The 12,127-nt window shown below is 39.4% G+C and overlaps 1 protein-coding gene across 1 annotated transcript in view; it reads left to right on the top strand.

Moving 5' to 3' along the window:
• Positions 1 to 12,127, top strand: part of adgrv1 (adhesion G protein-coupled receptor V1) — a 472,167-nt gene that overhangs the window by 205,862 nt on the left and 254,178 nt on the right. Inside the window, exons 59-63 of the mRNA XM_062025438.1 lie at positions 321 to 523; positions 607 to 783; positions 4,025 to 4,207; positions 8,186 to 8,365; positions 10,169 to 10,333. Of these exons, the coding sequence (XP_061881422.1) occupies positions 321 to 523; positions 607 to 783; positions 4,025 to 4,207; positions 8,186 to 8,365; positions 10,169 to 10,333 (908 nt within the window). The remainder of the gene's footprint in view (positions 1 to 320; positions 524 to 606; positions 784 to 4,024; positions 4,208 to 8,185; positions 8,366 to 10,168; positions 10,334 to 12,127) is intronic.

The following is a 12,127-nucleotide window of genomic DNA, read 5'->3' as shown; positions in this document are numbered from 1 at the left end:
TTGCTGCCTTGCAAGGCAGACACACTAGGCTTGATCCTTGCAGGAAACGATGGAAAGAAGCAAATTCATGTTATGAATTTACGATTTTTATTCTAAAAAATGTATCTGTGAACAATCGATTTCTCTGGAAATGATGTTAGTCCATTCAAAGTGAATTGAAGTTGTACAAAATTAGTTTCACACCATTAAAAAATAAGTAAATGCAATTCTTCTTAGGGCCCCAATTACGGCCCATTAGCACATTTTGATTTTGGCCCTTGGAGGCAAAAAGTGATGATGTAAACAATCCATCCCAGTCATTACTTCTTACTTACTTGCAGGCTCTCCACTCAATGTGACTCTGACCATAGTGAGGGAGCGTGGCTCCTCTGGGGATGTGGCAATACATTATGGCACCAGAGCGGCGTTGCACCAGCCTCCATCCAACATGGCCGCCGCTGGTCAGGACTACGTTGCCCAGGACGGCACCCTCATGATGACTGAGGGGACAACTGTGGCCCTCGTGGCCGTCACGATCCTTCCAGTAGGAAGACGCCACTCCCATGTCCATCGTGTGTTCCAGCCCTGCACTTTATATACACTATGTCATTTGTTTCTCTGCAAAAGGACGACATCCCAGAACTAGCCGAGCATTTCCTGGTCAACATCACAGGCGTGGAGCTCGTTAGCGGGCAGGTGGGAGCAGGCCAGCCCACTGTGGAGAGAGCCGGCATGGAGGTCGCTGAAGTCACCATCCGGGAGAATGATGACCCTCGAGGGATCCTGCACTTTGTTGTAGCTGAGGTGAGCAACCCTGGTCATAGAGGTGCCTTCTTATTGTGCAATACTTCAACTGGCTACTAGAGCGCTAATCTCTAGCTGGCAACTAGACCACTAATCGCTTTACCTGTCAACTAATGTGCCAATCCCTAGCTGGTAACTAATGTGCGAATCCCTAGCTAGTAACTAATGTGCGAACCCGTAGCTGGTAACTAGAGTGCTAATCGCTAGCTGGCAACTAGACCACTAATCGCTAGCTGGCAAATAATGTGCAAACCGCTAGGTTGCCCTAGCTGGCAACTCGAGCGTTAATCGCTATCTGGCAACTAGAGCGTTAATTGCTATCTAGCAACTAGAACGCTAATCGCTAGCTGGCAACTAGAGCGCTAATTGGTAGCCGGCAAATAGTCCACAAATCAACAGCCGTCAACTTGAGCACTAATCGCTAGCTGACAACTAGAGCTCTAATGGCTAGCTGGCAATTAAATCGCTAATCTCTAGCTGGCAACTAGAGTGTTAATCGGTAGCTTGCAACTAGTGTGCGATTCGCTAGCTGGCAACCAAAGTGCCAATCGCTAGCTGGCAACTATAGTACTAATCGCTAGCTGGCAACTACTGCGTAAAATGTTAATGTAAATGAAATGATATGAAATTGTGTGATGTATTATGATGTAAATGTGTTCATGTTCGAAATAAACTAAAAGAAAGAAAGAAAGAAAACGTTAGCTGGTAACTAGACTACTACTCGCTATCTGACAACTAGAGCGCTAATTGCTAACCAGCAACTAATCCGCAAATCAGCAGTCGGCAACTGGTAACTTGAGCACTAATCGCTAGCTGACAACAGGAGCTCTAATGGCTAGCTGGCAATTCAATCGCTAATCTCTAGCTGGCAACTAGAGTGTTAATCGGTAGCTTGCAACTAGTGTGCGATTCGCTAGCTGGCAACTAAAGCACTAATTGCTAGCTGGTAACTAGACCACTAATCGCTAGCTGGCAAATAATGTGCGAACCGCTAGGTGGAAACTAAAGCGCTAATGGCTAGCTGGCAACTAGACCACTAATTGCTGGCTGTCAACAAATGTGCGAATTGCTAGCTGAAAACTAAAGCGCTAAAAGCTAGCCGGCAACTAGTCAGCAAATCAACAGTCAGCATCTAGTCCGCAAAACGTAAGCTGGCAATTAGTGCACTAATCGCTAGCTGACAACTGAAGCGCTAATCTCTAGCTGGTAACTAGAACACTAATCACTAGCTGTCAACTAATGTGCGAATCCCTAGCTGGTAACTAATGTGTGAATCCCTCGCTGGTAACTAGAGCGCTAATCGCTAGCTGGCAACAAGACCACTAATCGCTGGCTGTCAACTAATGTGCAAATCGCTAGCTGGAAACTAAAGCACTAATTGCTAGCCAGCAAATAGTCAGCAAATCAACAGTCAGCATCTAGTCCGCAAAACGTAAGATGGCAACTAGTGCACTAATAGCTAGCTGACAACTAGAGCGCTAATGGCGAGCTGGCAATTAGAGCGCTGATCCCTAGCTGGTAACTAGAGCGCTAATCGCTAGCTGGCAAATAATGTGCGAACCACTAGGTGGCAACCAGAGCGCTAATTGCTAGCCGGCAACTAGTCTGCATATCAACAGCCAGCATCTAGTCCGCAACACATAAGCTGGCAACTAGAGCGCTAATCGCTAGCTGACAACTAGAACGCTAATGGCTACCTGGCAATTACAGCGCTAATCCATAGCTGGTAACTAGAGCGCTAATTGCTTGCCAACAACTAGTCCACAAATCAACAGCCGGCAACTCGTCCGCAAAACGTTACCTGGCAACTAGAGCACTAACCGCTAGCTGACAACTAGAGCGCTTATGGCTAGCAGACAAATAGAGCGGCAATCCCAAGCTGGCAACTAAAGAGCTAATCCCTAGCTGGCAACTAGACCATTAATCGCTAGCTGGCAACTAGAGCGCTAATTGATAGCCGGCAACTAGTCTGCAAATCAACAGCCGGCAACTACTCCGCAAAACGTTAGCTGGTAACTAGACTACAACTCGCTATCTGACAACTAGAGCGCTAATTGCTAACCAGCAACTAATCCGCAAATCAGCAGTCGGCAACTGGTCCGCAAAACGTTAGCTGGTAACTAGACCACTAACCAGTAGCTGACAACTAGAGCGCTAATCCCTAGCTGGCAACTCGAGCGTTAATCGCTATCTGGCAACTAGAGCGTTAATTGCTATCTAGCAACTAGACCGCTAATCGCTAGCTGGCAACTAATGTGTAATCACTAGCTGGCAACTAGAGCGCTAATTGGTAGCCGGCAAATAGTCCACAAATCAACAGCCGTCAACTAGAGCACTAATCGCTAGCTGACAACTAGAGCTCTAATGGCTAGCTGGCAATTAAATCGCTAATCTCTAGCTGGCAACTAGAGTGTTAATCGCTAGCTTGCAACTAGTGTGCGATTCGCTAGCTGGCAACCAAAGTGCCAATCGCTAGCTGGCAACTACTCCGTAAAATGTTAGCTGGCAACTGGAGTGCTAATCCCTTGCGGGCAACTAAAACACTAATTGCTAGCCAGAAAATGACTGCAATTTGCTATCTGGCAACAAGAGTGCTAACTTAAGCTCTCAACCAGAGCACTAATCGCTAGCAGGCAACTCGTGTGAGATTCGCTTGCTGTCACCTCGTGTGCGATTCGCTAGTTGGCAACTACAGCACTAATCGCTAGCTGGCAACTACAACACTAATCGCTAGCTGGCAACTACTGCTTAAAATGTTAGCTGACAAACTGAGTGCTAATCGCTAGCTTTTAACTGGAGCGTTAATTGCTAGCCAGCAAACTACCCCGTAATTTGCTAGCTGGCAACAAGAGCGCTCAGTGTGCACTCTCAACTAGAGTGCTAATAGCTAGCCGGCAACTAGAACACTAATCTAGAGCACCAATTGCTAGTTGGCAACCGGTGCGCTAATCGTTAGCTGGCGACTACAGCGTTATTCTCCAGCTGGCAATTAGTCTGCAAATTGCTAGCTGTCAACTAGAGTGCTAATCACTAGCTATCTTAAATGCCAACATGAGTAGAATAACATAATTGTTTAATGTTTGGACTTTACAAGTGAGCAGGGTGTCCACTACAGGGTGCATATCAATGTTCTTGTGGAATGGAAAACATTTTAAATGAGTGGAAAATGATTACATTTGAAAAGTCCCAACAACTAAACACCTGCAGTCACTCGCTGATCTGCTGGGTTCTTCTCCAGCAGGGCGCGCCTGCCATGATGGTGGCCCATGAGATGCCAGCAGCTGACAACATGGTGCACCTGAGAGTGGTGCGGCGTGCGGGTGTTACGGGAAGACTGGTGGCCTACTGGGAGGCTCAGCCCCTGACTGCTCATCGGGAGGATTTCAGCCCCTCATCTGGCAACGTCACCTTCCAAGATGGCCAGGTAAACACCAAGTCTTCTCAAGGCGTCTACCTCGTGAATATTCATGAGGAAGTAACATTTCAAATTACAACCACCATTTTTATATCAATATTCTTGTTTTGTAAACCCAGCTACTAATGGCTGGTTGTGCTGTTTACGTTTCTGAGTTCATATTTTAACTAAAATACTTTAACTAACATACTTTACAACTTTAACTGCCATATTTTAACTAACATACTTTAACTAAAATACTTTACAACATTAACTGCCATATTTTAACTAGCAAACTTGAACTAACATATTTTAACTAACATATTTTAAACTAAAATCATTTAACTAACATACTTTACAATTTTAACTGACATATTTAAACTAGCAAACTTGAACTAATGTACTTTAACTAAAATACTTTAACTAAAATACTTTAACTAACATACTGTAAAACTTTAACTAACATATTTTAACTAGCAAAGTTGAACTAACATATTTTAGCTAACATACTTTAACTACCATACAATACAACTATTACATATTTTAACTAGCAAACTTAAACTAACATACTTTAACTAAAATACTTTAACTAACATACTGTAACACTTGAACTAACATATTTTAACTAGCAAACTTGAACTAACATTTTTAGCTAACATACTTTAACTAACATACTTTAACTAACATTCTATACCATTTTAACTGCCATATTCTTACTAGCAAATTTGAACTAACATATTTTAACTAACATACTTCAACTGAAATACTTTAACATATTTTACAACTTTAACTGACATATTTTAACTAGCAAACTTGAACTAACATATTTTAACTAACATACTTTAACAAAAATACTTTAAGTAACATACTACACAACTTTAACTGACATATTTTAACTAGCAAACTTGAACAAACATATTTTAACTAACATACTTTAACTAAAATACTATACAACTTTAAATGACATATTTTAACTAGCAAACTTGAACTAACATATTTTAACTAAAGTGCTTTAACTAAACTACTTTAACTTTACAACTTCAACTGACATATTTTAACTAGCAAACTTGAACTATAATACTTTAACTAACATACTATACAATTTTAACTGACATATTTTAACTGGCAAACTTGAACTAACATACTTTAACTGACATACTATACAATTTTAACTTACATATTTTGACTAGCAAACATGAGCTAAAATATTTTAACTAACATACTTTAACTAAAATACTTTAACTAACATACTTTACAACTTTAACTTACATATTTTAACTAGCAAACTTGAACTAACATATTTTAACTAGCATACTTTAACTAACATACTATACAATTTTAACTGCCATATTTTAACTAGCAAACTTGAACTAACATATTTTAACTAACATATTTTAACTAACATACTTTAACTGAAATACTTTGACATATTTTACAACTTTAACTGACATATTTTGAACTAGCAAAATATGTTTAATTTAACTAACATTCTATATAACTTTAACGAACATATTTTAACTACAACACTTCAAGTAACATATTTTAACTAACATACTTTAAGTGAAATACTTTAACTAACGTATTTTACAACTTTAACTGCCATATTTTAACTAGCAAACTTGAACATATTTTAACTAACATACTTTAACTAAAATACTTTAACTAAAATACTATACAACTTTAACTGACATATTTTAACTAGCAAACTTGAACTACCATATTTTAACTAACATACTTTAACTAAAATACTTTTACTAACATACTATATAACTTTAACTGACATGTTTTAAACAAAATACTTGAACATATTTTAAGTAACATACTTTAACTAACATACTTTAACTAAAATACTTTAACTAAAATACTATACATTTTTAACTGACATAATTTAACTAGCAAACTTGAAAAAACATATTTTAACTAACATACTTTGACTAAAATACTTTAACTAACATACTTTACAACTTTAACTCACATATTATAACTAGAAAACTTGAACAAACATATTTTAACTAACATACTTTGACTAAAATACTTTAACTAACATACTTTACAACTTTAACTCACATATTATAACTAGAAAACTTGAACAAACATATTTTAACTAACTGTTTTTTTTCTCTAATTAGACCGCCTTACACCTTACAGTCATATAACTTAGTATGTGACACATGCTAACTGATAGCATGCTAATGTTAGCTTGCTAGCATGCTAAAATTAGCATGCTAACTTTTTGTGCTAGTTTTGCAACCGTTTACCCCAGCGTCATGTAACTTGGTACGTGACACTGTTAGCATGCAAACGTAAGCATGCTAACATTAAAGTGCTAACTTTCTTTGCTAAATGTACTCATGTTTCTCAAATTCCCCAGCCATACACCTTAGAGTCATATGGTATGTGACACTTGTTACCTGTTAGCATGCAAACGATAGCATGCTAGCAAGCTAACTTAAGCATGCTAACTTAAGCATGCTAACTTTTTCTTCTAATTGTACTTGTTTTTTTTTCTCCGATTTCCGCAGCCATATACCTTTGAGTTGTATAACTTGGTATATGAAACATGCTGACTGTTATCATGCTATCGTTAGCACACATGCTACGTGTTATCATTTTTGTGTAAACATGCTACTGTTTTAGGCTAGCTCTGTGGCTCATTTTGTACAGTGACACCAAAAACTCACGGATTCAGATACTCGGCACCGCCTAATAAGTACGCCGGCTTCCGGCAACCCCCCGGCCAGAGGTCCAGGGCACAGATAGCAGGCCCATCAAAATTTCCGCGGGAATTTTCTAGTTGTTGTTGTTGTTGTCTCTCGGTCTTGGTAAATCAAGGTTCCATTGTACTTACTTCCATCCATCCATCCATTTTCTACCGCTTATTCCCTTCGGGGTCGCAGGGGGGCGCTGGAGCCTATCTCAGCTACAATCGGGCGGAAGGCGGGGTACACCCTGGACAAGTCGCCACCTCATCGCAGGGCCAACACAGATAGACAGACAACATTCAGACTCACATCCACACACTAGGGCCAATTTTAGTGTTGCCAATCAACCTATCCCCAGGTGCATGTTTTTGGAAGTGGGAGGAAGCTGGAGTACCCGGAGGGAACCCACGCAGTCACGGGGAGAACATGCAAACTCCACACAGAAAGATCCCGAGCCCGGGATTGAACCCAGGACTACTCAGGACCTTCGTATTGTGAGGCAGACGCACTAACCCCTCTTCCACCGTGCTGCCCATTTGTACTTACTTGCTGCTATAAATGAGGTGTGGTGTTCGGGTCTGTGGGACCCGTTTTCATTTTTTATTAAAAGAAAAAATGATACAATTAATTAATTTTTCAAACTGAGACTCACTGACTTTGGCTCATTTTCTGTGAAGAACATGTATCAGAATACTTATTTAATGACCACACACCATACACACTCTACACATTTCTATTACATATAAAATGTCCGGGTCCACTGGACCTGGGGCTAATAGAAGTGTGGAAATTGATGTTCTGTGTACCACACACACACACACACACACTCACACACACACACACACACACAGCAGGCCTAGACAGGAGGAAGACAGAGTGTAGGTACACAGAACATCAGAGGGTCAAATGTGCGAGAAAATGAGAGCAGACAGTGTTGACAAACAATGTTGCAATCTTGTGTGGGAACCGCAGGTGCAGAAACACAAAAGAAGAATCCCTGTGGGATGCAGAAACTGGCAGAGAAAATACTGAACAGATGTTTATTGGGATAAGGTAAACATCTGTTCAGTATTTTAACATAAAAGTGTTTCATTGTGAGGCATTAAAAGCCACAAAATGCAACGAGTCCATCAGACCCACAAACGCTGGCTGAGTAGCAACAATATGAACATTACACAAGGGTTAAAGTAGTGATGGTAGGTGTACATGTCACGGACGGTCGGGGAAGTGAGCCTTTAAACCCAATTTGCTTCCCACTTCAGCGGCCGTGTTGTTTTCACACCTCTAATCATCCGTGGGTTCCTAGAGAGAAGCCGTCATCGCCATCACCATCTTGGATGACGAGCGCGCGGAGGCTTTGGAGGACTTCAGAGTGACTTTACTGCGTGTGATCGGTGGTGCTCGACTTGGAGATGCCACCTCTGTGACCGTCAGCATCCCAGCCAACGATTCACCTCTCGGACGCTTTGGATTTCAGCAGCTGGAGGTGATTAGGCAATAAACACCTGTTGTCTATTGTAGTTTCAGGGCAGGGCAGGGGGGGGGGGTCCAAACGCTTTCATCCAAGGGCCGCCTACTGAAAAGTCAACGGTGTAGTGATATTTGTCTGTTTTAAAACCAATACAATATATTGTCTTTTTAACCCTTAGTGCTCCCTTCAAGTTAGGGAAATGTAAAATATCTGTGGACCAGAAAGGGTCTCAGTCATAAAAGTTTTAAAAGTAATTCATATGTTTTTTTTTTTGTTTTTTTTTCCTTCAACGCTCAGATCGCGAGATTAACTACACATCCGTTGATATAAACTTAGGATTTTTTTTTGTTTTGTTTTATGCCCTTTTTGTAAAACAAAAACACTTTTTTATGGCAAAAACACAAAATATGCAATATTGCCAGTGAAATATTTGATGTGAGGTAATTGGAGATTTTTAAAAAATCATTGATTTTGATTTAATAATATTTTTTGAGCAACAAAGTTTTGAATAACATTACACTAAAGGTCTTGGGGACCCAAAATGGCCCCACTCATAAAAGTGTTGAGAATAAGTCATATATTTTTTCTTTACTTTCAGTGCTTGAGTCTCTACATCAACTTCAGATCTATCCATCTGTTATAAGTTTTTATTTTTATTTTTTTTTAAATTTGTTTTATGCTCTTTGTCAAAGAAAACCTTGGTTGTAATATTTGTTTAAATTTTAAAACCAATACAATATATAGAGGGTAAAAGTTTGGACACACCTTCTCATTTCAATGTGTTTTCTTTATTTTCATGACTTTTACATTGTAGATTGTCACTGAAGGCATCAAAACTATGACACCTGTGAAGTGAAAACCCTTTCAGGTGACTACCTTTTGAAGCTCATCGAGAGAATGCCAAGAGTGTGCAAAACAGTAATCAGGGCAAAGGGTTATTGAAGAAACTAGAATATAAAACATGCTTTCAGTTATTTCACCTTTTTTTTGTTAAGTACATAACTCCACATGTGTTCATTCATAGTTTTGATGCCTTCAGTGACAATCTACAATGTAAATAGTCATGAAAAAATGCATTGAATGAGAGGGTGTATGTATATATATATATATATATATATACACTACCGTTCAAAAGTTTGGGGTCACATTGAAATGTCCTTATTTTTGAAGGAAAAGCACTGTACTTTTCAATGAAGATAACTTTAAACTAGTCTTAACTTTAAAGAAATACACTCTATACATTGCTAATGTGGTAAATGACTATTCTAGCTGCAAATGTCTGGTTTTTGGTGCAATATCTACATAGGTGTATAGAGGCCCATTTCCAGCAACTATCACTCCAGTGTTCTAATGGTACAATGTGTTTGCTCATTGGCTCAGAAGGCTAATTGATGATTAGAAAACCCTTGTGCAATCATGTTCACACATCTGAAAACAGTTTAGCTCGTTACAGAAGCTACAAAACTGACCTTCCTTTGAGCAGATTGAGTTTCTGGAGCATCATATTTGTGGGGTCAATTAAACGCTCAAAATGGCCAGAAAAAGAGAACTTTCATCTGAAACTCGACAGTCTATTCTTGTTCTTAGAAATGAAGGCTATTCCACAAAATTGAACGGTAGTATATATATATATATATATATATATATATATATATATATATATATATATATATATATATATATATATATTTATTTATTATTATTATTTTTATTTTTTTACTTACCCAGGAAAGTCCCTTAAGAACCTCTTTTTCAAGGGAGTCCTGCACCTCGGACACCCTTGTCACATTAAACCTCGTACCTTCTGTCCGTTTGTAGGTTGTCGTTCGTGAGCCGGAGTCTGTTGACGATCCAGCTGCTGACGCTCGACTGGCAGTGTTGCGCAGTGGAGGGGGCGAGGGGGCAGTGACCTTGGTGTGGCAGCTGGATGGCCGAGCTGTGAATGACCTTTCACCTCTCAACGGGACCCTCGACTTCACTAAGGTACGACCTGACTCCCCCAGCTACATTAAAGCAACACAACAAAAACACCAGGTCAAATATTTACTTTTGTGTTTTCATTTCATTGACTAAATATGCACAAAAATGTGTTCAACCTTTGTTCAGAATCAACGACTATGGCAACAGCCGGCGCAACTTTCTTCTCATTCGATGTGGTAGCGTCACCGTGCATTAAACAGTGTTGAAGCGGAGCGTCCATTGACTTCAATGGGGGAGCATAGAATGGGTTTTTCCACCGCAGAGAAACGAGACAGCGTCTCTGGAAGTGTATGGCAAGTGGGCGTGGCCTTGACTTCCGCGAGATGCTTGGATGATTTGTCTGAGGCTGAATCCCCTTTTCAGAGCATTTTTCAGGTTTAAGTTAAAGTTAAAGTACCAATGATTGTCACACACACACTAGGTGTGGTGAAATTTGTCCTCTGCATTTGACCCATGCCCTTGTTCCACCCCCTGGGAGGTGAGGGGAGCAGTGAGCAGCAGCGGTGGCCGCGCTCGGGAATCATTTTGGTGATTTAGCCCCCAATTCCAACCCTTGAGGCTGAGTTCCAAGCAGGGAGGTAATGGGTCCCATTTTTATAGTCTTTCGTATGACTCGGCCGGGGTTTGAACTCACGACCTCAGGGCGGACACTCTAACCACAAGGCCACTTTTTTTCCCTTGTCCCGTGTCGATATGGATCATTTTACAATCCTCTAAGTGAAGTTTTCGTTGTGAAATCTAACATTTTTATGTATTTGATCTGTTCTTGGAGACTGTGTTTGTGGTTTAAAGAGTAGCTGCACTGCAAAAAGTCAGTGTTCAAAAACAAGAAAAGAAAAAAAAAAAAACTAGGGGTATTTTATTTGAACTAAGTAAAATTATCTGCCAATAGAACAAGAAAATTCGGCTTGTCAAGAATTTCCAACACAAGAAAATTCGGCTTTTCAAGACTTTCCAAAACAAGTAAAATTAGCTAACCTCAATGAACCCCAAAATACCTTAAAATAAGTATATTCTCACTAATAACAAGTGCACTTTTCTTAGTAGAAAAAAAAAGAGACCTTTTTGCTCAATATGTTGAAAAATATTCTTAAATTAAGTAAATGCTAGTGCCATTATCTTGACATAATGATATGCGCTCGGCATCATGATTTTTTTTTTCATGCTTGAAGTAAGAAATTATTACTTTAAAAAAGTAGTTTTATACTTGTGAGTGTTGATGACACAGCTTTGCATCAGTTGATGTTCTAGTTTCAAGCATGTTTTACTTAATATAGGTCATAAAATCTCAGCAACAAGCTGCCCTTAAAACAAGTAAAATACTCTAACATAAAATCTGCTTAGTGAGAAGAATTATCTTCTCAGACGGAAAATAAGCAAATATCACCCTTATTTGAGATATTTCATCTTACTTAGCCCACAGAAACTTTTTTTCTCTCAATGAGGCCCTAGAGTCAAAATATTTTTTTATCTTTTAAATGCCTGTAAAAAGTGGTACAGTACGTATCTCCTGCTTGTTTGAAAAATAGCTAAACCCCACAGGTAGGAGCATGAAAACATAAATGTGCAGTAAATGATCGAGTGGTGAAAGCCACGTAGACTAGCAAAAACTTAATGTAAATAAGGCGGTCTGCACTGGTTATGTATAGCACGTGCAATTTTAGTAGATCACACACAACATTCACACTAATTGTACTGTATTTTTCGGACTATAAGGCGCACTTAAAATCCTTAAATGTTCTCAAAAATCGTCAGTGCGCCTTATAACCCGGTGCGCCTAATGTACGGATTAATTCT

Source organism: Entelurus aequoreus, linkage group LG17 (assembly GCF_033978785.1).
Source record: "Entelurus aequoreus isolate RoL-2023_Sb linkage group LG17, RoL_Eaeq_v1.1, whole genome shotgun sequence".
Taxonomy (NCBI): domain Eukaryota; kingdom Metazoa; phylum Chordata; class Actinopteri; order Syngnathiformes; family Syngnathidae; genus Entelurus; species Entelurus aequoreus.
Note: the sequence above shows the minus strand (reverse complement) of the source record. Positions and strands in the feature narration are given on the sequence as shown.